The sequence below is a fragment of the Lonchura striata genome, chromosome 3 (assembly GCF_050655825.1).
Source record: "Lonchura striata isolate lonStrDom1 chromosome 3, ASM5065582v1, whole genome shotgun sequence".
NCBI lineage: Eukaryota > Metazoa > Chordata > Aves > Passeriformes > Estrildidae > Lonchura > Lonchura striata.
The window spans coordinates 71,829,398-71,856,786 of record NC_140705.1 but is presented as its reverse complement, the minus strand read 5'-3'; the positions used below and the strand labels follow the sequence as shown (position 1 = coordinate 71,856,786).

Here is a 27,389-nt window from a genome sequence, read left to right as displayed (position 1 = left end):
CAATATGAAAAATTTGCGTTGGAGGTGTAAAACTGTGAACCACAACTTTTCTGAAAGTTGTGACCAAAGATGAAATGGAAAAATTTGGTTAAAAAGGAAATAAAAACTGGAAATTGGTAGATGAATTTTGGGTCCTGATAAATTATTTTAAAAGTTAAATGTATGTCAGAAAATAGGAAATCAAAGTTAATAGCAGATGCATGAGTGGACATACACATCACTGCTGGAATTTAGGGCATTTGCAAACCCTTGATAGCTTTGCTTTAAAATGTCCCATTTTTCCAGAATATCAGCTTAATAATAACATCTTTTGTACCACTTGTAAAAGGAGCAGTTTGGCTGTGTATGAGGTATAAGACAGTCAATTGCTGAAATATATTCCTTCAATTTTTAAAGAGTTTTTTGTTATTCAAAATTGTTACTGATGTGAAATGAACACAATCATTTTAGATGAAATTACAAAATTCAGAGAGTCTCTGCTACTTGATTGCAAATGAACTTTTACACAATCTGCATTAGGTATTAGGTATATTTAATTACCTTTTGGAATAATAATAGTAAGTATAAGAAGAAGTACTTAGCTAGTTAACTAGTTTGAAAGCTGGAAATAGCTTTAGCAAGAGTTTTACTTGCACAGAACTTCTGAGTAGTTTTCATTGTGCAGCACCGTGGAAGCAAAATTACCTTGGTTTTATACCTTGGTTTACCATATTACACAAGGTCTTTTTCTCTGAATATTTTCCTTAGGGATACTTGGCCACATCCATGCAAAACAGTGGTATGTTTTAGAGTCATAAGTAGTAGTGTAGGTGTCTTGGTTGGGATCACTCAGATTCAAAGAAGGATGCTGCTGCATCTATTCTGTTGTTTTTCTTCTGTGCCATCCAGACAGAAAGGCAAAAATAATACCCAGATTCTGAACACTCGATAATTTCAATTTCCTGATGCGTTGGCAAGACAAGCTATGTTTGTCAACACCACTATGTATGATATTTTTCAAACAGGCCCCAAGAGCCTTTATGAGCTATCTGTATTTTTAAAAATATGATTATTGAAAAAAAAGCAGTTTTTCTCCCAGGGAGTGTATATTGTGTCTGTGTGACTCTTTCCTAATTAATATTTGCCTGAAGTCTAATTGGATTGAGTAAAACATAAAATGCAAGTAAGAATATTGTAAAGATCTTAGGGATAAACCCTTCTTATATACAAAGGACCTGCTTCTGTAATGTAAATTAGTATTAACTAAAATGGAATTTGAGTGCATTCCCAGATGCTTTACTGAATCAGGGTTCATATTCCCTTAAAATTTGCGTCTGTCAAAAGTGTTTTAAAAATTCTAGGTGAGATTGTAACTGGCAGATGGTGGAGAGCAGAGGGGATTGAGGTGATTTGCTGATCTTGGCATTGCTCCCCAGCCCATTTTCTCATCTGTGGTCTTCAGGTTTCCTCAGTGTTCTGGGCTAATCTGGAACTAAAGTGCAGCAGTATGGGATGTGTATTTCAAGTTGGTATTGGTTCAGTCCCTGTTCAAAATTAGAAATATTCTTCTCATATACTCAAGATCTTAAATGAACCAGTCCAAATAGAAAGTTCCACTGCACTTACATGGGTCAAGCATTAGTGCAAATACAATTGTTTCAGGAGCTGTAGTTCCTCTCTACTTACAGCACTTTTCAAAGACCCATGTCGAAATTTGTAGCTATTTTCATAACCATCTTTTGAAGTTTGGAAAATAATTTTCTTAGTCCACTGACAACTAGCTCTACCTTTTTTTGCTGCTGTTGGTTCATAGGCATATTAAAAAGAAATCTTGGACTTAACAAACCTATTCAACTTGCAGACAAGATTGTTGTTCTGCCCCACTCTCCCCATTTTCTTCGTGACGAAATTTGGTATATTTATTAGTATTATTAGAGTCTATTTCCCTGAACATTTTTTGTAGATGATGTGAGCCCCAATGCCAGAATTCACATAGCTGTGTAAATTCTATTATATAAAATTGGCACAAATACAAACCACAGCATAACTAGATCACAGAACTGTCAAGCTGGAAGAGGCCTCCAACATCATCTAGTTCAACCATAAGCCCAGCACCACCATAATTACCCCTGAACAACAACCCCAAATGCCACCTTCAGATGCTTCTTGAACCCTTCCAGAGTTGGTGATTTCACCACCTCCCTGGGCAACTTATTCCGGAGCCTAACCACTCTTGCGGTGAAAAAAAATTTCCTATTATCTGGTCTTTATCTCTCCTGGTGCAGGTTAAGGCCATTTTTATCTCATCCTTTCATCTGAAGCATGGCAGAAGTGACCAGCCCTCACCTCACTACAGCCTCCTTTCAGGTGCCATAGAGAGCTGAGTTGTAGGTCATCTCTTCCACTTTGTGAAAAAAATTCATTTGTTTAGATGGATTCAGTTTGCCCAGGGAGAAAATCTTGTGCAAGGCTTTCAGCAAGGGTCTTAAAAAGAGGATTTTCATTCCTTTGTGGAAGATGGTCTTGCATTTTTCTGCATAATTGTGTTAAGTTTGCTGTGCGTTTCTGTGAGTTTTCCCCTTTACTGTCCTGTAGCTCATAATTAGCAAGGTTTCAAGAACATGGAAATAGCAGCAATGTTTCAGTTATAAATTGCTTTTAGACTGTATATAGCTTAAAGAATATTTCAGGATGCTTAAGGTAAAAGACACTCTGGAATTTCAGATAAGAAAATTGCTGTTAATTTTTAATCCATGCCAAATAATATTGCAGGAAGTGAAACATATTTGTTAGTAGTGAGGGTAATAAAGCTCTCCCAAAATATCAAGCAAACTGACAGCTTTGAAAAGTCAGAGATAACTTATAATAGAGAGGGGAAAATAAAGATTTCTGGTATCAACTGGCATTTTCCTGCCAAGTTTGTGTTGGTCAAAGTGTACGTTTACTTCTGAGTTCAATAGCACTCACTTCCTTGCGTACTGTATGCTGGAAGAAGCCAGCAGCCCATGAGGCTCGGAGGTGGTGTTTGCATGGCACAGGTGGAGTTGCTCCCCGCTGCCTTTGAGGGCTGACCTGTGTCCCCCAGGGCAGGTGACATCCAGGGGCTGGAGCAGGGAGGGAAGGGAGCTGTCGGGAAGCGGTGGCACGCGCGCACCTGCCCGGCATCTGCTCGGGGCCGCCTGCACCTGCCCGCGCGCCGCTGTCACACCCGAGCAGGAACGTGAGCTGCACATCTGTCCCTGGAAAAAGATGCAGATGGCTGTGTGCACCTTCAGAGAAGCCAAGTGTTTGCTGAAATGAGCCACTTAGAGGTGGATGCCTTTATAGGCTTATGGTTACAGTACTTTGCTGGACGTACTGGAGGTTTTCAAATTACTATAGTAGAAATGTTTATCTGGAAGATATCAGAAACAGCAAGAACTGATTTGTTCCCTTTCTTTTCAAGTATATTCTTGATTGACATGGCCACGGATAAAAAGTCAAGACAGTGTCCAGTTCATATCTGTTGCTTCTTTAACTTTGGCCAAATTGTTCCATTCTTTCTTGTATTTTAGGTCTTGTTTGTAACAGTAGTCTCAATAATACAAGGTTTTTAGCCAAAAGTGCTGTGTGAAAGTGAACTTTTAACATGTTAACATTAATACTGATATCATACATGTATTCTCCTCCCCTTCATCTTTTTTTGGGGTTATTTAATTTGATGTTTACTGAGAAACAGCTGACATGTGGTTGAAGGTACTTTTTATAAAGAAATGGAGCTGTGTTAAGAGAAAAGTGATGCAGGTATATTAAATATCCCTTACCAGCATTATTTTTTAGCATCCAAAGACATCATCACTTGTTAAGACATTCTAAGCCCAATGATGCACGTGAGGAAAGAACAAACAGGGACAATAAGCACCAAATGTGTAAAGGTAGTTGTGTATTACCTCCAAAGAAAATTTATGATTTTTGGAAAGATTTAGTCAATTGTTTCTAATCTCATCAGCATGTCAGCATGTTTAACTTTCTAGCAAAATCATACAATTTAATGTTGTATTTGTACCCTGAGGCTCCAGTACAATAGAGGAATAGTTCAGGTTAGGAGCAATGGTAAGTAGTATTTTTCAATTACAGGAGGCTGAAAGCATAGTGATGTTGCAGGAAGTTTATTTTGGCACAGCACCTTCTGCATTAAAAAAAAAAAAAAAAAAGGTACTCTTTGTTTTAAAACGGCTGTGGATCAGTTCCTGAGGCTGAAATGTGAAATGTTATCAGCAAAGTGCCTGCAGAGTCCAGTGCTGGCTGAAGGGCTGCAATGCCAAAGTTTGGCTTATTACAGAGCATGCATTTTCTTTAAAACAGCATACTACTCTGTATTCAATAAGTCTTTAAAAATGGCCAAGTTACTCTCACATAAACTCTTTCTCTATTTATTTTTAATTTGCTCTGACATAGTGCTAACACAAGCAAATGTAAAATGCTACCTGTAAATAATTTTATTTTTGTTAAAACTTAAATTTTTAGTCAGTCCTTGAATAGCTCAGAAGACCATCTTTTGCAACAGCTGTGTGCACCAAACCAGGATTCTCTAATTTCTCTGTATGCATTCATCTAAACCACAGCACAGCATTGGCATTCTTGTGCCAAAAGGCAGCAACTTTCAAACTGTGTGGCAGTTTTCCATTTTGAAAGGAATATGTGCTCTGGAAGTGGATTCTCTATTGTAGCTTAGTTTCAAATTAAATCCTGATATCTTGAACATCCCTGATCACAGGTTACAGTTTGTCAGTTCCCTTCACAGGTCATCTGAAATGCTGCTGCATGACTCGTTTGATTTGTCTTGGAGCTGTCATGAAAGCAGACAAGTTCTTCTCTTCCTCCTCAACCTGTGGACTTAACACCTAGAAAATTCCTTAGCCGAACTGTTTACTGTGGACCATATCACTTCAAAGGGTGAACCGCAGTATCAACAATCTTACTGTGCAGCTGCTTTGCAATATAAAGAAACCCAAGAGGGAAAAAAAAAAAAACAAGCTACAAAACCTATATTGCACTGGCAAACAATATTTGCTCTACTGGAATTCTCTACACAATATATCTTGGTTCAATAACAATTTTGTTTGAAGAGCTTATGACATTAATAACAGTTTGATAATGTTTCTGGAAGCTGCAGTGCTTCAGACATGCTAAATTTTGCCAGATCCAATTCTGCTGAAATTTACTGATCTTTCTGTTGGTTGCAGTGCGAAATAAAACAGACCCTTAAGAAATAAAAACTCAAACATCTTAAGAGAGGGGTTGGTCCTACATTAGGACAATTGAATAAATCTTGAATTTCCACTCTGAATCTAGGGAGGAAAGTAAAGAATACTGATTTTTAAGCTTGGTTAATTAAGCCTGGGACAATTGTAGCAGTGAACTGCAGTTGCAGGTCTAAGCAGTTGCAGGTCTAAGCAGCTGTCATTTACCAAGAGAGTCTGAGGCTGTGTAAAGACAGACTGCATTAGCAAAGGCAGCCAAGCACATTCTGCCCAGTAGTTCTGCTGGTGGCAGAATTTTTACACCTAAAACTGTGTTGCATGGACTAGTCCTATGATTAAACAAAGGGGTTGTGATGGATTAAAGTGTGGATAAGGACTTCAGATGCAGAATGAGGCAGCAGCAAATGAAGACCCTCACTTTGAAGATTTTGGTAATGGAGCTAGACAGTGTAGAGTAGAATACAGAAATATAAAGTGAGTTTCAGAAAGTAAAAGAGTGGGAAAAGTTTGGTGTTTGAAGGCTTACAGTGGAAAGTTACTGGGAGAGAAGTGACCTTTTGCATACTTTCTAAATTTTTTCTCTGTGTCCCCTAATAACATTTGAATGTGCTGGCCAATTTCAGCTGCATTTGACAGAAATGTAGGAGTCTGGGAGAGCAATACTTACTGCTGGTTGTTTTAAATAGACAGCAGGGAAGATGGAGAAGGCACTCTAAGTTGCCCAACAGGACGAAACTTTATTGTGGCATCACTTTTATTAGGGCATCCATGTGAGAGGGAGACATCACTACAGGGGGCTACAAGAATTTTCAGAGTCCCAAAAAATTAAAATATGTTTCCCTACCAACTAAGTTCAACATTATCCATGTGATGGCAAGGTGAGGATGTTCAAGGATAAGTACATATCCAAAAACATGAATGAATATTTAAGACACTAAAAGTTAAAATCCATTCACGTTTGTAAAAGGGACATGGTTGCAGGGTGAGCTACAGTCATATCGTTAGCGTGGTGACTATAATTCAAAATTGATGTCAGCATTCTGTAGATGTCATAGGTACTGTGGACTTTCACTAGCACTTTAGATCAGAGATGAACAGTTGTGGCTAAAATAAGGGAAGTAATGTTATTTTAGTCTTTCTGCGGGTGTTAATGTGCTGTCCATTGCAGAGCTGAATAAATAAGCTGAGAGGACTAAACTTTTTAATTGTGAAATTAATTATCACAGAAGTGTCACTTCTGCTGGTGTTTGTTGTGGATATGATAAAGAGTTCTGATAAAAGCAACTGTTTATGAAAATTAAACAAGAAATTATATGTAATCATTTTGGAACTGAAGGAACTTTTTTCTAGTTCCAAATTGGTTAGCAGTAGTACTTTCGTGTTACTATTTTTACTTAATGGTGCTTAATGGTAAAAGCAATTTTTATTTTTTTTTAAAGTTTGCTTCAATGGTGGTTTTGGTTTAATGTAAATACAAGTGTTGTTCCACAGAGAGGTATCATTTTACATCAAATTCCTGATAAAACCCAGTAAATAAACTTTCCTGAACATATAAATACTAAACAATTGGGTTGTTTACAGCTAAATATTTACTTCAAAGTCTTAGAAATGTTTAAAAACTGGTTTTTCTAGTTTCTGTTGCAGCCAATGCCCTCATAGTATCTCTTTTCAATCCTCATTTTCCTTTGCACACATCTTGTTTAAGCAGGAAGAGCTTAATTTAAGATGTAATCTTTCATCAGAATAAACCTTAGACTGTTTTCAAAATACTGGTGCTCCTCTCCCCCTCAGTTTGACAGGGCCCAGCAGCTCATTCCTTACAGCTGACTGATGCCTAGTAAATGCATTGTTTCACCAGCCCACCTCTGCAGGGTGACACTCCTGTAATTTACCAACATCGACACCAGTTTAGGTTATCTTTTTTTCAAGAACAGATAATAGAGTCCAGTGTGCAGGGGCTTTAGCATCCTTTGCCAGCTCCCAGTGGGAATTTATACTAATGGCTGAAGGCAGGACAATCTGGTCTCTGTCTTTGGGTTGAGGTTGTTTAGTGATGCTTTCCATTGCAAAGACTTGTCATCAGCTGAGTATTCATCTCCCTCTATTTAGAACACAGTGTGCCTTAGAGCTCTCGGGCAAAGCTAAGCCTTACTGTTCTAGTGACAAGTTCCTGAGACAGGATCTACCTGCTGCCTTTATTGCTCAAGCACAAATTGCCTATGGTTAAATATTTGATCATTTAAGATACAGGTGGCTGCTAGGGGAGTTAATATAAGAAGCAGCAATACTGATGATATACCGGTGGAGTTCAAATGGATCTAAAGGGAACTGGTTAAACTAGACAAGTACACAGATTTTGATCAATACCACTTGAATTCCAACAGTTTATTGCATAGGACAAATTACATGAATTTGTATCTATTGTTGTTGAATTGATTCATTTTAACTAGAAATCATCAAACCCTAACCTGTTCCTTGAGTGCTATGTTTCCCTTTTTATCAGAAAAACAGGTGTGTTCTTTCGTAGGTCAGTGGGGAAGGTGGGGAAGGGAGGAGTGGAGAAATGCATTATGTATTTTTAAAGCTTTTTCTTTTTAAATATCTGTGTCAAAATGTTAGGCATAATCATGTCTTCTGTATTCAAATTCACCACAGGAAGAAGGCAACAGAACAGGAAAAAAGTAAACTCTAACCTAAGTAACAATTGTTAATACAGATTTTTTACATTGAAAAAGAGCATGCCCAGAATGTTGTTGAAAATCCTACTAAAGGAACACTTTTTAAAATTAAATGTTGCATTTAGTACATTGAGATAGAGAGGATGTGTAAAGCAGCACAAGTAAAGAACTGTTAAATAGTCATCATGTATTTTCTCCTTTATTTCAAGCAATTTAGATGGTGAGATGGCTTTGCTGTGTCTGCTGACATCTGCATGTTCAGATACTCACCCTCACATTTCAACTGTCATAAAACATATTTATTATAATTTTGACAGAATTTGAAGCTTTTAAACTCCAATCTGTTGAGGGGCAAATGGGTTTTTTGTATGCTCCTGGAAATAGTTTGTGCAGCTTTAAAAATGAATAGTACAAGGTTTAGACCTCTATCAAAAAATCTCTTCTGAATCTACAACGAAGAATCAGAGGACTAATAGTATTTCCTTAAAACTTAAAGGTATTTTTACATCCTGATAATTTTTTTAAATTATTATTTCATTAGTTGAAATTTGAACTGGAAATTTTCATTTCATATACAAGACCTATGTATTTTCTCATCCTCTAAGTTAAAAATACTCAGCAGGGATGTGCAGTCTCAGTCTAGACTTGCAAAGTGCTACTGTGAGCAACCACCTTCCACCCTGCCAAGCCTCTTTCTGTCACCAATACACATGCACACAGCCACAGAGATTGGCCTGAACTCAGTAATATAAGTCCATAAATCTTATAGCAAAGAGATTTCTGAAATTGTTAGAAAAAGCTTTATGCGTACTGTTGTGGATGCTGTAGCACTTCTCTTTCTCTTTTCAAGTATCTTACCCAGTTCAGATCAAGCCTCTGATATCAGTAACCTCCGTTGCAATGATGCTAGAGGACTGTGAACTTTTGAGTTCTGAGTCTTTAAACAGGAAAAAGTTATCTTTTTCCCCAAGTGCTGGCAGGGTGGGGAGCTGCCATTGGTAGGCACAGCAGCAGGGCCACAGCAGAGGCAGCTGGTGCAGGAGGAGCAGTTCTCACACATTCCCTGTGTCTCTCACACTAATGTCATCAGCTGGTGGTAGGAAAAGCAGCAGCAAGATCACAGGGCTTCATTTCACGTGGTTCACTGGGGTCCTGAGTTTATAGAAATGGTAAAAAGAGCAGACACAATTTCCAAAAGGAAGTAATCTCTAGGGTGTAATGCCCTGCAAGACAAGACTTCTTTTCTTTTGGAATTTTCCACTTCTCATCACGATGTCTTAACACTGCAGACACCAAGCAGTTGTGAGTATTCCCATGGCAAGGCCACTGTGGTTTGCCATGTGTACAGCCTCATTGTTACAGACTCACTGTGCTTTCATTTTCTTTAGTTTTCATTGCCAGACATGGAAAATAGAAAATATCCTTTAGTGAATGTATTTCCTGTCCTAATAAAGAAATCACTGTTGATAGCTCTTGCATTGGTCCTGCTCATACTAATTTCCATTAAAACACCAAGCCTTACCTGATATCCCTCACACACACACAAATGCTCCACCCCCCAATACTAAAGTGCATTAGGAAAGTCCTGGACTAATATCCCTAGACAATGAAGTCTTCTAGAGCCTGCCACCAGCAACATTATTTTATCTTGTTGGTCAATATGTCTCAAGTTTAACTGAAAAGAGCACAGCTAAGGTTGTAAATGATGTGGACACACTTCCTTAGCAAATCTTCAGGTTTGATCTGGTGATCAGAAACAATCTAGTAAATGCAATGTAAGAATTTCAGCTGCAGCATGATAAGTGACTGTGTGCACTCTAGCAGCTTACTTCAGTACAAATACTGGTTCACTTAAACCACATTCCTCTTTCAAGTACCCTTCAGCATCGTTAAACAGTTTGCAAACCCCTGCTTTACTTGCCAGAGCAAGAGAATTATGAGTGTTCATGTAGTTACTAGTCTCAGCTGGTAAAATGGTAGCTGACATCTGGAGGCAATAACTTTCTGAAACTCAATGGCCTGATCCCCTACTGAAAATACATTTGTTTTAAAGGAAGGGCAGGAGAGAGTCTCCTTACTCTAATATGAAGTGTCACAATCAGAAAAATATGGACCTTTCATTTTCTAAATGATTGCTCAAATTCTAGTGGGAGGTGTCTCTGCCCATGGCAGGAGGCTTCAAGCTAGATGAATGTTAAGGTCCCTTTCAACCCACATCATTGTACAGTTCTGTGAAATTAGCTTGTGTTGGCTGCAGTGGTCTGGATGTCAGTGGTTGTCTCCAGTTATCTGCACTGGATGAATTTCAACTACTGACTGTCATGTTGGGTCAGTGCCCTGATGGCCAGCCTGATACCCTTCCAGGAATCACTAGAGACAGAAGAAGTTCTTCCCAGAGGGCTCTGAACCTCCCTGTCTGGCATGTCCCTGCCTGCATTTTCATATCTGAGTCCTCTTTTGGTTTTGCATTTTACAGAAAACTGCCCATGGAGATGCACCTCGTATCTTCAAGTCAGCTTAACAGAACCCTACTGCCCCTTATCTGTGGTTAGGGAGAACCCCATCACAGAAGTCAGCTTCACCTAGTCAAATTTCGCAACAAAATGCAGCTCATTGCATAATAGTGCAGAAAACCTAATTCCTTCACCAGGGTCTATTCTCCAAGTGATTTATGATTTTCAGTTTTGGAAGAAGCTTTGTAGCTCTTTATTGCTAGCAAAGGTTTCCTGATTTTGTTATGTGGACCTTAGGAAGGAAAAATTTTGATTCATTAGTACAGCATTTCACAGATTTTGCTAGTTCTTGTCATTTTTAAAACATAAGGCACTAATGCTGTATGTTCACGCCTTTAAGTCTTTTGGAGATCTTTCAAGATGTAAGATATAATAATGGCCAGCCCTTTCCATTGCATTTCAGGCAAACAGTTCACAACTCTGCAGGAGCTAGAGCTAAGACAATTGGAGTCACTTTTTGCCCTTTCTGTTCTGGACTATTTTGGATACTATTCCATTTCTGGTATAATTTATACTGTAAGGGTACACCAGCTACAAGGGATTACAGCATTGATGGCCACACTGTTATGAATCTTTCCTGATCCTAAAAGACTGCTGTGGAAGAGACTACAAAAGGCATTGCCTACTGAGAGCTTTATATATTTATACAATATATATATATTGTTTAAATATATATATTTAAACAATACTTAAAATCAGAGTTTTCCCCATACTGGATTCAAGGTTTTTATATTTTGCTGTCCTCTGCCACAACAGGATGTTAAATTCATGCATGGAGTTTATCTTGGCCATGAGTTTTAATTGTCTTGTTGAGTTTCTCATTTTGCATTTTCTAAATGTTCTCACATGATTCCAGTATTTCTTCTGGAGATATCCAGGTTGAAGTGAAATAATTTGACTTTCAGATTACAGTAGAAAGAAATTCTGGAGTGTTTAAAATAAAAGCTAGGATACAATAAACTTTGCTCTGTCAAATGCTGCAACTTAAATGATCTTTAAACACTGTAACATTTCCGGGGTAAACAAATTCTGGAAGGTCAGTGGATCACTGTACACATCAATTTGTACTCCCAGTTCATGTTTTGCATTCCACTTACAGATTTTTTTTTCCCTGCAGAGCTGCTAATACTTGAAAAATGCAATGGAACTATTTCTTTTGCTTTTCCATTTACATTTTGAATGTATTTGTCTTAAAAACTTGAATGAGATGCTGTGTTTATTAAACTTCACTTATTCCACTTCATTGAATAAAACTAGGTACAGAACCCTCAGACGAATTCTGGTGTGGAGTAGAGGACCATCATTGTCACAACATCAGGACAGCTGACAATTTTCTCTGCTGCTTGTGTGTTTATATGTGATGATAAGGTGGCTCATATTTCCTGACTTGTGAGACCTGCCTTTGTGTGTGTGTGTGTGTGTGTTCACAGCTTGCACAAGTGGACTCCAGGGCTGTACATCTGGGCGCTGTCCTTATCCGTGGCCTTACGACTTTGCTGATGGCCAACAGCGCCTGCGGCTTTCCATTCAGGATGGATGATCTGATGCCTTGGGCAGTGTTTGATGGAAAACTTTTTCAAGAAAAATACCAGAAGGCACACCAAGGTTGCTCTGTGGAAGAACTTTTGGAAGGCAATGTAAGTAATCACTTCCTTTTAGTTCTGCATGCTTTGTAAAAATGTACCTGTCCATTTTGTTTGTTGTTTTTGTATTCATGTTTACACTTTTCCTGTTTTTTTATATTTTTCTTATCTTTCTTATTCCTTTTTCATTCTCTCCACAAAAAATAATTTTTAAAAAAAGAGTAGAAATACTGAGCTTATGAAGGAAGCTGTAATTTTACCTTTTTGTTCCCACTACTCAGAAAATAATAGAAGGAAAATAGTTGTCAATTTTGAAAATGAAAATGCCTACAGTAGTTTTCTAGTACTGAGATATGAATGAGATCTTTCTCCCATAAGATTTTAAGGAACATATGAAGAACACCTTTAAAAAAAAACAAATGTTGAAGTGAGATATTTTTAAAGGCATTAAAGAAACTAAATTTTGAGATGAAGGTTTGGCAAATTCAAAGAGGAACTGCAAATAAGAAGAAGGTACATTCTTTTAGAATAGGTAAATATGGGTATTTCTTTTAGACTCTCTCCAAGTACCTTCCTGTAGCTCTAAGTACTTATTTAGTTCTCAGTTACGCTTTATCTTACAAATCTGGGGATTTATCAGATTTGCATGCTGTATTACCAGAAGAGCAGTGTGATTTCAGACATGTCTGGGCAGGGAGGTCCTGCTGAGCATTGCACAGGGGCAGCATGTCCAGGAGAGGTAGGGTCTGCTGGACTCAGTGCTGATGCACTGGTGAAGTCTCAATCCAGACCTGCCTACTGCCCCACCAGCACACAATATGTGGAGAGATCCTTGGGCAAATTTTTACCCATCTGGGAAGGTAGCTCAAAAGAGCTTCAATTAATGTGTCTTTCTCTATTAATGTGTCTGAAAAGACTGTATCATTTAATTACTTTTGAAAATCTTACCTTTACAAAATGCTTTTACCTGCTACTAAATGCATCACTTGAAGTTAAAGTAATTACAGAGAAAACACTTTCAGTTTTGATTTATTTTCATCTTATGCATCAATGCCAGTTGTTTTTGTAAAACTGGTTTTCTTTTGTGATCTTGTGTCCTGCTGCATACCATGATGGTCTGGAGTGAGGAGTGCAGCTCTTTTGGGTGGGTGGAATGAACATGTTTTTAGCATGAAGGAGGAGAATAATCCTTTCCATATGTGTTCAATCATATGATTGGGACCATAACCTCTATCCAAATCCTGTGGTTCATATTAATTGGTCTGTTGATTTCAGTAGATTTTGGATTGGGCTAATGGTTCATCCGGGAATTTCATGCAGGACTTTTACAAAACAATAGAGGGTTTAAAGAATAAATGGGAAAATGTTAAAATATCCAAAATGAAATTGATACTTGTTTTCCTCTTGGGTACAATTCAGGTTAGTGAATAACTTTGACAATAAAAATTTAAATCTGTACAAATTTTATATTAATTGATACAGATATTTTTAAATGTGTTATGTAGTATGTTTTAGCTAACATTTTAAAGTCTTGTGTTAGTGTTGGAGTTCTATTTTATTGTGCTTTATAATGAAGATGAAGAAAGATCTTACTTTCCTAGAACAGAGTTAGAAAAATTCTTGGTCAACTGAAATATCTAGGTTAGGGTTTTTAAAAGCCTGATGCTCTTTTTAAAACAAACCCCAGATAAACTGTTCTGTTGAGAGGAAAAATACTCTTAGCTATGTGTACTTTCAGAGTAGATTAAATACCTTTCTCTTTTTTTGGTACAATTTCATGGTACATATATGGCAGAGATATGTACCCAGACTAATAAAATAGCTTTCCAGCTTATCAGTTTGAGGCAAGAATCTGTTTTGGGGAGAATTGCCAAGAGATACCAGTTTAACTGGGAACACTGGCAAGGCAACATGTGATTGGTTTTCCCTCTTATTATAAGTTCAACTTTAATAAACAAAATGGTATTTAGTTCCTGGCAGAGCTTAATATACTGCTGGAAGCCAAGATCTTTTAGCACTTGTTTATTAACAATCTACCCTTGAGCACCACAAATCTAATCTGGTGATAGTGACAGTATTGTATACAGAAAAGAAGTTATTCTACACGGTATGTTTTGTTACAGAAAAGAAAAATAATAGGAAAAAGTTATTCCTTTGGTTGTTCAGTGCTTGTCTCCTAACTCCTAGGGTCCCTTCTCTGTTATCTGGACTTGAGGCAATCTCAGAATCAGTGTTGTTTTGAATCTGATAGGCTTAAGTACAGTTAATAGGTTTCTGACAATTACAGTGGAAATATAATCCTGGTTAAATATTTACATGCATATCAAAAATTTTGAACATCTTAGGGTTTGCTTCCTACAGGTTCTTATACCAAAGGAAGAAAATGTGTACATTAAATACAGTTGATATTTTTGTGGGCAAGTTTTTGTGTAGCTCAGCTCTTTGTAGCCTAACAACTGTTAAAAGATTAAAAAATGGATAGCTTCTGATAAGAATAAAAATAGAGCCATCTTGTTTTTTTACAAAATGAGGCTAAGCTCATATTATGCTAGTTCTGTTTTTCAAAACTGTAATCATATTAGTTTGTTTATCCACACAGAAAATTGGCTATAATAGACTCATAAAGAAGTGAGGCAATTATATTATCACTTTATTAGCCTTTTTATTGTGCTTCTCACTAATGAGTATGTTCATGGTCAATTTTTTTTAATTAAAACCAAATTACATCATGGGGTCAGCATAATTGATGTGTTTTGTTCTTTTCTGATCTCACTTTTCATCCAACCTCCATACATTCTGAATTTATTCTCCCAGGAATAAAATGAAAGGTTTTTCTCTTTGCTCTTCACAGGCTGGACCCAGTTTGAGTGGTAAAACAAAAATTTTTAAAAATCTGTGGGTTTTAGTTAAGTCTCTCTAAAGATGTTTGTTAACTCAAGAAATGTATTAAGGAAGTTCTCAGCAGGGTTCATACAGGGAGTCAGAATCTACCTATAATTTAAGAAACCTCTCTAGCTACTGCAGTCTTTTGGATTTTTTAACTTGTCCTGTCATATTCAAAAGGAAATGTCATCTTGTAAAAATCACTTCAATTTTATGAAAATAACAAGTTATGCTATTATTCTAAAGTCTCTTTTCCTAATTCTCTTCATTGTGTAGTAAATCTCGCATGCCCTGTATCAATCAGGAAAATAATATATACATTCTAAGATGTGTCACTTTTTCAAAGCTCACAGAAATCAGAGAAAGTTAAAGATGTATCACATCTCTCAATATTGCATCCTAAAATAGCTTCAGCTTGACCTTTTGACAGTAGAATTTTTCATCACACCACAAGGTAAACACTTGAATTTAATTCCCCCATTTCTTTTTAGACTTAGTTAGGTTTTATCAGTCAGGAGTTGGGGCAGATGTATTACTGTTGGGTGAGTTCTGTTTCTAATGTATGAGATTAAGAGGCTGATTCTAACTGGTGTGTTTTCCATGAGTTCATCAGTCCTTATCTGGAGGCTTTAACCATCTCTGCCTGAGGTATTGCAGATGGAAGTCTACTTAAGTGCATCTGCAGGTGCAAGGTCATCGAATAGGACAGCAAGATGCTGTCTCACATCTGCAGATGTGAGCAGAGAAGGAAAAGCTACTTCTCTGAGAAAGGGGAAAGCATTTCTTCTGCAACCCTACTCATCCCTCTGGGTATCCACATTAAATATTAAATGTTCAAACTTTATTTCCTGTAAAAGTGTGAACCAGATCTCCCAGCTTCTTGCATGCCCAAGTGTGTCTAAGACAAGTCTTATAGTTGTTGTGTATGTGTTTAATTTGTGCTACACCTGAAGAAAGAGCAGAAGAGTCATTGATTTTTAATTGTGTTTTCTGCAGGAGTCTTTGTACACACCCTTCCAGAATTTGAAATCTCTCATTTGCAAGGTTTGCATGGCAAAGAACAGAACAATACAGAGCAGACCAAGAGGGAATGGATTTAACACAGGTTGGCATTCTGTGAATTTTCTCAATAAAGTTAATACATAGATGAGCTGAATTATTCTTCAACAGCAGCAGCAATTACCTTGGCAGCCCATCAAGCTAAGTAAATTTTAAGCTCTTTCTCCAAGAACCAATGAATAGATCTAAGACAATATTTACTATTTTTAGCAATTTATGTAAATTTGATTACCGAAGTTTATATAGAATAATATTTCCATCTAGGCACATAGCTAGTGAGATTTATGCAATAAGTATCATTAATTGACAAAAACATCACTATTTATTCAGTGACTAAAGATATTTTTATAGGAGAAATTAAATGGCTCAACTTTTTCTTGCAATCCCTCAGGGGAGCTATTTAACATTGATAGTTGAAGGTCAGAATGAGGCATTGAAGGTGAAATACTTCTTATTGGATTCACTGACATATTTCAAAATAGAAGAGAGCTTTTGGTCAATTTGAAAAACTGTGCTTTCTTGCTTAATATCTTGCTCTTTCCCCCCAGCTTTATGGCTCAGTTTGCTAAAGAACTCAGTCTGAAAAATTGTTTTCCCTACCTGAGCTGCCTGACTTTCAGGGTAAAAAGCATCTAAAAGGTTTTTAAAATCACTCATAGATCAACCTGAATGTTGAGGCTTTGAGACTTCAAAATAATTTACATTGAATCTCAGTGTTTATGCTCACACTATATTTATTACCTGCTTAATACCTGATCAGTTATAATGTCTGTGAGGACAGAAATTACCCGTTCAGAATTCCTTGAGCAAATTACAACAGACAGAATGATTTTCTGCTAGTTCAGTACTTTGCATTATGTGACAGCAATACTTCTTCTGTGGGTCTACAACAAGCTCATGCTGGACATTCAAAATTGAGGATATCTGTTGGTGATTTATAATACCAGACCTTGGTAGCATCTGCTTTTCCTTGAGAGCTATATTTAACCATTTTAATTATGATTTGTGATTCCAATTTGGAGAGAGATTTCTGTTTGTTTTAATGACTACAGTGTCCAAATCTGTGTCATAAAATTTTGATCTGGTTTCTAAATGCACTTGTTAACAGCTTGTAATCATGATGTGCATAGATGGAAATGAGGACAAGAGCCATGCTCTTAGGCTGACTTTAGCTTGGTAAGATCATAATTGTGCATGAGTATTTTGGCACAAAACTAAGAAATACTGTTTCCTGAAAAAGAATACACTGTCTCTCCTTTTCTCCATTTCATCTTACATTTTGTCAGAGCTGCTTAGTGAATACTGTTTTTCAGGAAGAGAACAAAGAGATTTTAATCCCAGGTTCCAACAGCCACACAGAAGTCATTGTGTTTCTCCATATCATAACCAGATGAGGGAGTTCACACAAAGACATCTGCAATCCCAAGGTAAAAAAATGGATACATGTTTGTGGGTTTGGAATTGTCCCTATCACCAGTATGACAGCTCTGTGTCTACCTGCAGTTCATGTTTATGTGTGCAGTAACCCTACAGCAGTCAGCAACAAATCTTGCACTGATGCCTTAAGTTTTAGCTTTTATATTTTTCAGATTCTGGGCTGCTTTAGTGTGTAGTTCTGAGCTTCATCTCTAGGCTTGCTAAGCTCACTTCACAGAGTAGGTAAACAGAGCAAGTCCATTTCTAGCCTGGGACCAAGGACAGCCCATATTAGTTTCGGGCCCAAGAACATAAACAACAATGGACTTAAGAGAGAAAAACAAGAAGAATGGGGCTTCATAACCTAAAGCTGTAATTGGACAATTAACTCCAATATGCAAATGGACCAAAAGTTATAAAAATGTGACACCTCGTGACTGGTTGACCATTTTTGTGACCATTTTGGGTTCATCTTGGGTGTAGCCCTGGCTGGGCTCTTGTACTGCCCAAGGTATATCCTTTAAGGCCTTTTAATAAATACCTACTTCATTCTTTTAACTCTGTCTAGCCTCTGTTCTAGGTCAGCTTTCACAAGGCATCAGCATCAGTTATGCAGTTGTGTATTGCCACTTGCAAAAACTAATTCTGCAGGGTGAGGTGGAGTGTAGCATTGTAATCTGCAGTCATCTTCCACTCAGTGTTCTGGGAAATAAGCTTTCATGTGGTATTTGTAATTTTCATGCTTGGTCTCAGCTGAACTGTGTTTAAAATTGTAACAGTTCTAAAACAAATTGGCACAGCTGCACAGAAATGTGTCTGAAGTCTTTAGCTGCAGATCTTCGTTCATACTTCAACAAAACCCTCAAGCATATGAATAAAGTTACCCACATTCTTAAGTGGCTTTCTAGATCAAGGTCTTTGCTTCCAGGTCACTGCCTAAGTGATACAAATGCAAGTTTTGTCTTGCCTTGGCATTAATCTTAAGTCATTCACCAGTCTCACTTCTTGAAAAGAGCTGACGTTTCAGTGAAACACCACAGTGGATAACACTGTTGAGCTGACTTAATTCAGTTTTACTTCCTCGTTACTGTGAGTTGAAGCACATACATGTAGCTTAAAGAAAATAAGCAAAAGGAAGAGAGGTGTCTAAGAAACATTAATTATTTTATTAAGTCTGCAGAGCCTGAATTTCTTTTATGTTTCCAGGTGAGGTTTTCAAATAAGATTGCTGATGTGATTAGGAAAGATAAATAATAAATAGATACAGTGAAATCTTTAATGTTTAATGTTTCAGCTGCCACTGTTGAATGCTTCAGAGTAAGATAATATAATTTGATTCACAAATAAAATCTTTGATCCTCTATGTAAAATATAAAGCTAAAATATAGAGTATGTATGTTGATCACAAGCAAAACCCAAACTGGTCACTGTTACCAGTTCTTGACCATCTGAAGAAACCTGATATTCAGGGGTCAGATAATCTCTGACCAGTTCCAGAGATCTTATGGCTAGCATAGTCCACAAAGTACATTCCACAGTAGCTGTGCTGCTGTGTTCTAAATGTCTTTCAGTAGCATTATTTAAACAGCTTGGCTTCTTCTACACTATCCCTATTTCTTACCCTCAGGACACTCTTAAAACATGATCCCATAACTGCAGTTAAATTGCCTGTGTTATAAGTAAAACAGGTTTATTGGAAAAATACATCTGTCCTTATAAAAGAGCCCTGCAATATTTTAGAGCTCCTTTTAAAGTGATCTGCCAACATGACTCATTTTGGCAAAATTATTTTCCTAAGTTTGCTAATATTAGCACAGGTATTTGGGTTACTTCTCTATGTAGCTGTTGTCTGTTATATGTGTGTCTCAGCAAAGAGAGAAAGAAAAGAACAAAAAAGTAGCCATATTCTGTTCATGATAGCTTATGTGATAAAACTCCCTAGTAATATATCCCATCCTCTATGTGCCTTTCCATGGTACACTGTTATGGCTCCTGCTGTTGCACATAATACATAAATCATTGGATTAAGTACAGTAGAAAGTAATGGAACAGTAACCATACATATCTTCTGTACATATCTTCTGATACATATCTTCTGTATCAGGAGTGATAAGGCAGCCTTTGCTCTCTCTTATCAGTTAATGTTTAAGAATTCTGTGACAATGTCTCAGCTTCACCAGAGGAGGAAAGAATGCCTCCACCAAAATAGCATCAAGCTGAGAAGCAGTGGTATTTCTCTGAGAGGATGGCTTCAATCCCCTCAGACAGAACAAGAACTGGGCTCAGGCATCCTTCATTATATGGCCAATAGTAGCTACCCAGCTGCTGTAATAAGCAGCTCATCCTCTAGCTGTATTTTGAGTCCAGGGAATTCAGCTGTGGCTTTTTTTGCTTTTTAGGAAGGTTGGGGTTTTTTTTGTTTGATTGTATTAATTTAACTTGCTCTCCATAAATTTCTTGGCTGTGTGTTCCAAATGGGTAAAAGCACACCCCTGTTACTCAGAGCAGGACATCTAAGCCTCAGGAAGGTAGATTTTCCCTTAATATTTCTTGTTTGATAATTTATGGATTTTAGGTTTGTGGCTGCAACACCACACCACAGCCCATACACCCTATTGGCAGACAAACTTCATTAATTAGAAGTTAAGACCACTAATACATTGTTTTACATCACAATGTTAATTCATTCTATAAGAACCTTAAAATAAACTGAGCATTAAGAACTATGGAAACCACTGTTAATTATCCATTTCTTTACAGAATGTAATTGCATCAAAAGGGTACATTCACTTCAGTCTTAGCACACTGTAAAACACATAACTGCTGATAATGCAAGCAGTCTCTCATTTGCAAGATACTTAGTCAAGTCTTCCACACTGGTGTTGCTTTCAATCATGCTTCTGATTAATAGGATTTTGGTAGAACTGTAATGCAGATGGGACCTAGTAGAATGTCTGAGCTGAGAAAAGATTTAATTTACATTGTGAGTACTGCTTTGCTAATAGGGCTCTCTAACTAAAGCAGTATTGTGCACAGGCACACTTAAACCAGTATGAAAATATTTGTAAATATAGCTTATGTCTGGTTCTAAACAGCATATTATCCTTACCTGAATTCACACAGTCATATCTGCTAACCACAGATAAGATTCACTATCCCAACCCATTAACTGGACTAGGTTTCAAAGTTACAGTCACCCAAGAGCTTTTTTAAAAAGAGCCACCATGTACTTTATGCTCCAGGATCTCAGAATACTAGCCATAATTACACACCAGCTGGACAGAGACATTTATTTGTAACTCTTCTTGCCTGCTATCTTAATAAGCCCTTGTTTTATGCTTTAATGCTCATTGAATGTATTTAATTCCTCTCTTACTCTCTCCAGGTAGAGAATCGGGACATCCACACTGGAGGAGACACCACCTTCCTCCTCGGTAAAGAGTTCATGTCTACAAGTGGCAAATGGGATGGTGGAATAGTTGCCACTGGGATTATTTTTGTTTATGAAAGCCTGTTTTTGTGAACTTTGCAGAGTAACTAGAGGTGTGACTGTGGAGGAAATCACACAAAGCTGAGGCTGTTCAGCTTGTTAATCACTTACTGTGTTAGGACTAAGCTTGTTATGAGACCAGAATCACCAAAACTTAAGTTACAGGTACCTGAGGCACAGTAGCTTCCCAGTATAGCTACACTGTTTTGTCCATTTGACAAGGGAAAGTCTGAATTGTTTTTTATAACATTGTGAGCTAAAACTGAGTGTAAATTTCAGACTTAAACTATAATTTTTGCATATTTTTGTAATAGTTGTTTATATTACAATACTTTCCTCACCATTAATAATATGTCATGTCTATGCTGTATTGTGGTTTATGTCTTGAATGTAGATTATATCTGTGTCTTAAGGGTTATACCAGTGTTACTAAAACCCTGAAAAGTTTGAAACATGACATCACTGATGTAAGCATTATTTGCCAGTGAAACAATGTGACCTTCTTGTAAAATGTAACACTTTTTTACAAAGGAAAAAATTTGCTTTACATTTGATACTTCTAGTTAAGCAACTTTTTATAAATTTTTCAACTGAGGAAAGAATCTATCATGCTCTACTTCTATAAACTTCTATCATATTCTATAATAAATAATACATATGAGAATTCAGTATTTCTTTTCTGTCCAGAAGTCTAATTTAAACACTTACCTTCAAAATTATTTCTTTAAAATTGGGATGTTTCACTATGTGATTCAGTTTCAGTAATACATGTATTTGTTTAGTTCTAAAATCAAGGGGGTGTCAAGAGAGGTGCCAGGCTCTTCTCGGTGGTGCCAAGCAATAGGACAAAAGGCAATGGGCAGAAAATGATGCACAGGAAGTTGCACTTGAATGTGAGAAAGAACTTCTTCACTGTGGAGGTGACTGAGCACTGGGACAGATTGTCCAGAGAGGTTGTGGAGTCTCCCTTGCTGGAGATGTTCAAGAACCACCTGGCCTCAATCCTGTGCCATGTGCTCTGGGATGACCATGACTGAACAGAGAGGTTGGGCCAGATGACCCCCTGTGGTCCCTTCCAGCCTGACCCATTCTGTGATTCTGTGATTATTCAGTTAATGTTGTTTCTTAGGCCTTGTGCAGGTGACTCCTTTGAGTCAACTGGCGGTGGAATGTCATTCCTCTTTAGTATCCATATTATGTCAAAGTGAACAGCATTGTCAGACATCCATAACTCCTTACTCAGTTTCCTCCCATGTATTTTTCTGTTTGTAACCCAATAAATATATTTTTCATACTCTGTATATAGCAACAATTCAACTAAATAAATAAGCAATAAGGATTTCTAGTTTTATTGAAAGTGTGAGCAGATACCATTTCACACAGCACGGTGTCTTGATTTGCATTTCAGGAAATGCACTGTCATCATAGGGGTATTCCTGCTTCCTTTTCCAACCGATTTTCCACTGATTGTAATTGTACTATCATTTTTTTTACTATCATTTTTATCCGTCCCCTCCAAACCTTTTGAAATAATGTGGTCTGAATTTTATGGAAACTTCTCTGGTTTCAGGGATCTTATGATGTATAATGGTGTATTTTAAAAGAGTGTGATTATGTGCCAGAATTTGTTGGTGTAATTCCCTCTTCAGGCTTTGATATGAGAAAAGATGTCTGTTGTCCTCAATAAACAAAGTTAAATACAGTCAGAGTGGGAGTTTTGCTGTGCTAGCTGTGGTGTGAATTGTTGGTAATAATTACCCTGATTACTGAAGAATTGATAGTGTCTCTGTGAGGTTATTTTTCTTCCTAATGTTAGACGATAAGCAGAAGCTGCTTATTATTATTATTTCCAAGCCAGAAGATTTTTTTTCCCACCAGGAATAGTAGAGGGAAAGTAGAAGCATGAAGTTGAAACATAGAGGTGCTACTTTCCTGTCTCACTGAACTTTGAATTGTTCACAATACCACAAATCTTATGGAGTCTAGAAAGAAATAATATCAGAGAACATGACTGTAAAGGTTCCAGTTTAATAGGGTTCCTTTATTATGTGGACCTCAGGGTTGTTTTGAATGGTTACAGAACAGAGGACAAACAAACATGGGTTTGAAGTGAAAGAATGTATGTTTGTGAAGAAAAGGATTCTTGTTCAGTTGTACTGTTTAGTCTTCTCTGACCCAAATATTCACTGAAATGGTGGATTGATTTATTAGCTTTATGTGTTCCCCTTCTGGAAGGGATCCAGAGAACATTCTATTACATCAATAACTTAGTCAACAGTGACTCGGCAGAAATGGTGACATGGTCATTGTGAGAGAGTGACTGACAAGAACACATCTATCAGCAAACTGTTTTGCTCTTTTGTGACACCATCACACTGGGAATCTGGACTGAAGAAAACCCTATAACAACAAGTTAACAGCAAGAAGATGCTGTGGCACTGCAAGTATCAAAACATATAGCTTATGCCTCTTTTATAAAACAGGAGACTACAATTTTAATTGCTCTGCTACCTTAGAAAGTGCTGTGCTGAGATGGAGGGGAACAGCCATCCTAAAGCTCTACAGATCTTTTTGTGCCATGCTGTCTGAGAAAAAGTATAAGGATACTCCAACATATGGTATTATATTGCAGAGGTGATCTTTATTTAAATGCTGGGGAGAAAAATAAAAAATTTACATGTCCACATTTAAACACTGACTCCCCATTGGCAGCTAAACTGGACAACAAGGCTAGTATATGCTCCTTCACTTGGAAGTTTGATGGGATAGTCCTCTGTGGTGCAGAGCTTCTTTCTCTTAGAGAGCATCTCTTGGTTCTATGGAAGCATGGTCAGCCCAGTAAATGTCCAGAAACCTTGGTATGTTTCTGCCATAAAGGCACATGAGAGCACAGGAATGCCATGGGGTGGTGTGAGCCTGGTGAGGCTGCCCTCGTGGGTGCAGGCTGATGGCCTGGCAAACTCCTCGGTGCAGGCCATTCAGGATGGCTGACGTTGCTCAGGACGGGGCTCGCAATGGTGGCTATTACAAGTGCCAGTGTTTCCTGATGTCCCTGGTGCAGAGGTGACTGATGGCTCCATGCCTACAGCCTAAAGGCACTGCCAGGCTCTCCTCCAGGTCCTCAAAGGGCTTTGACTGCCTGCAGCTGGATGACCTTGGATCCAGCTGGTTGGTGAGGAAGACTTGTGAGAGAGCTGTGGGAAGCCTCCTGGGAATCCCACAAGACTCTTGACTCAAGAGCAATGTTTAAGCCCAGGTCCTTGCCCTTGGTGCTTGTCTAATCTACTTTGTAGGAACTCAGTCCTGTGCCTGTCTGATTTTGCCTTTGCCTTGATGATTTGACTTCCTTTTGTGACATGGGCATCCCTCATCCCCATGGACTTGTTCTTTGATCACAGGACTGTTGTGTGAAGCTGGTTACCACCATCAGACCTGCTCTGCCGTTCTTTGGGTACTGTGGGACTGCACCCTCAGCAGTGAGGCCACTGTCCTACATTGCCCCTCCACTGCTGCCTTGCCATTCCCTTGTGGGGCAGGCCCCCCTTGCTGCTCCATGACAGCTTTAAGACTGACAGCACAGGGGGTCAGGAAGTTTGGCTGAAAGTACCATAGTACTTGGATAGTGTCAAAACAATAGATATGGCCTGTGGGCTGAAAACAGCTGGGAAAACTGAAAATGGCTACAAACCAGCCAAGTGTCTTTGTGTATCCCTGCAGAATTAGGACCTTGCTTTCATTGCTTTCCCAAACCTTACAGCTCACACCCAGACCTCTCTCACCCATAGCCAGGCTAATGGGTACAGTGTTTCAACTGTGCCCACCACAAATGTGAAGCTGGTTCAGAACACAGAAGCTCATTTGTTAGGGTATGTTCTTGAAACTGATACTCATAGAGCTTTCTGACTTGTACTGGTTTTGGAGCCCCAGGTTGGTGATCAGGCATTAAGTTTAGCCTACAGTTTTTACCTAGAAATATGGCATTGAGGCAAGACATGATGAGTTGAAAAGTTGTCTGTAAAAGGCAGGGGCAGCTGGCAGGGTATTCTGTCTGGGTGTTCATCAGCCTAAATTTATTTAATCTTACTACAAAATTAAGGTCTAACGTCTGGTTTTGCTTGTGCCAACTGGGAAAATACATCTTTATTGTATTAAAACCTCTTGACCTTAGAGTCTGGAATATTTGTTCAGGTAAGGAATCCAGACCAGTTACTGACTGTGATGCTCTACTGGGTGCTGCTCGTTGCCTGGGTAGCAGCTATGGTAGTGCACACCTTAAAACTCACTAACACGTCTGAAATCAGAGTGCAGGCAGGACATCAGCTGTAGCAATTGCAACTGCTGTCTCCTATACCTCTAAAATCTACAAATACAAATATAAAGCACCAAGTCTGGCAGAGTTCAAGGAGGGTTTGGACAATACTCTCAGGCACATGGTGTGACTCCTGGAGATGATGCTGGGCAGGGCTAGGGGTTGGACTCAATAATCCAACTGGGCATATTTTGTGATTCTGTGAAACAGGGACATAGGCATTTCTTCAGGGCAAAGAACTGTTCTGCGTGCAGAATTTTAGTCACACAGTGTTGTATTCTGCACTGGGTGTTCATGTTTGATATCAAAATGTATCTTGCCAATAAGCATCACCAAAAGATTCTCCTCTCTTCAGTGATGACATTTGTAATGACTGTTTACCATTCCTTTGGATATGGGTACATACAGCCCATCAATTTAGTATTCTGAGGCTTTTGTCTTTGCATTAGTTCATATGTTTCCAGTTATACATTAGATCACTTATCCAATGACCTGTTATTAGTAGTGGTCCCATAGATAAATGGACATGTTAATTGTTAATATGGTTAATCTGGGCATTATTTTTTTATATTAATACACTGATATTTCAAATGTATTATCTTCTGTTTTTCCTGCCAGAAGACACAAGAAATACTAGACACAGAAACTAATCCTGAACATAAGCTCTCTGAAAATGCTTGATAGCTGCAGGCTTTTTAATAGAAAATAGTGTGCCCTGTCTCAAAAATTAGATAGCCAAGTCTTCAGCTGTTTTTTGGACTCATATTAAAGAGCAAAACTGTACTGTAAGAGCTGTGCTGATATCAGATTTCAGTTGTGCTGATATCTGATATCAGTGTTTCCTAAATATGCTTTAGGTGGCTTAAAAACTCATTAATCAGTGAAAGCAATCATAGTTTTTAGAAAAGTGATGAGAAACTTGCATGGCATTTATAGCATTTGGAAAATGTAGGTCAAGGTAACCATTCAGGAGTTACCTTCATCACATTCAGCTTTATTTTAGGCAAGAGGTTGTTCATCAATAGCAGAAGACCAGCAGGCTCTGTATCTACTTCCTGATAAAACTTTGATTTTTAACACTTGTGATCATGATACAACTCATCTAAAAGGGATGTAAGTGTATAATATGCTGCCTTTTGGTCATCATTTTTGTCCTCTAGTTTAATTACCCATCAGGTCCTTCAGTCCTTCTGATCTACATTCTGCTGAAGGGTTTTCAATTCCAGTGAAGTTTATGGAGGTCTGAGGCGGGGTGCTGGTGACAAGGCTGAAACTCTTGTTACATAATACAGGTAGGAAAGATCACCACATTTAAATAGGGTGATAAGGCTGCCCCCAAATCTTCACCATCTTTGACAAGGAACTTGCAATACTCCTCTCTTTAACAAAGCCTTCATTTTGTAGGTGTGATTTGATTTCTGCTCCACCTTCCCTGTGCAGAGTGGGGGTTTCACAAAGGAGAAAATAGGAGAGTTTCAACCAAATCCACTACGAAATTGCATTTCCAAACAGAAGAGGGAGAGCAGCTATACAGTTGATATACGGTAGCACAGAGCATTTAGAAGCTGGCCAATGCATCTAGACCAAAACTTCTAGGTTTTAAAAACAAATCGGAAACCTTGAGCACATACTGGTTTGGAATACACTTAATGCAGATTTGTTTGTGGTTTTTATTGACTACCTGCCTATCTAGGCACATCTTGTAACTGTGTGACACCAGTGCAATTATAGGCATTGATTGCGGTTTATGCTTTAAATAAAGATTAGATTTTAATGATTTCCTGAAGTTTTTGAACAAAGAAATACTAACCTGCAAATTCAGCCTTCTTGTATTTTGAGGAGGGAATTCTTTTACTTATTTGTGTTGCTGGTTACTATATTAATTCTTGGCAACAAATAGTGCTGCAAGAAACTTTTGCTCCAAGCAAGTTAAAAAATAACATCAAAGGAAAAATATTAAGTGTTAACAGGAGCCAGTTTGCATGTCTTAACACTTCCTTGTTGGGAGCAGGAAAGAAATCCCAAATTTGTCACTGTGCATTTGTTTACACTAAGGTGTTATTGCTTAATCACTCCACCATCCCTCTCCCTCATAAACACCCCCATCTGCCTGTAGAAAGAATTCAGTTTAACAAGGCTGATCGTGTATGATGTTAGAAATTAGGAAGGAAGGGGGGAGAAGAGAGGGCAACAAGAAAAAAGAGAAATAAAGCTTTTCCTCTGTCCTTATGATCCA

The 27,389-nt window shown here is 38.0% G+C and overlaps 1 protein-coding gene across 2 annotated transcripts in view; it reads left to right on the top strand.

Moving 5' to 3' along the window:
* Positions 1 to 22,546, top strand: part of FAM120B (family with sequence similarity 120 member B) — a 51,346-nt gene extending 28,800 nt beyond the window's left edge. For both annotated transcript variants that reach the window (XM_085576808.1, XM_021527167.3), the window contains exons 7-10: positions 11,844 to 12,050; positions 15,876 to 15,984; positions 17,252 to 17,365; positions 20,740 to 22,546. In XM_085576808.1, coding sequence (XP_085432934.1) covers positions 11,844 to 12,050; positions 15,876 to 15,984; positions 17,252 to 17,365; positions 20,740 to 20,792 — 483 coding nt within the window. In that variant the 3' untranslated portion in view covers positions 20,793 to 22,546. The remainder of the gene's footprint in view (positions 1 to 11,843; positions 12,051 to 15,875; positions 15,985 to 17,251; positions 17,366 to 20,739) is intronic.
* Positions 22,547 to 27,389: the final 4,843 nt, after the last annotated feature.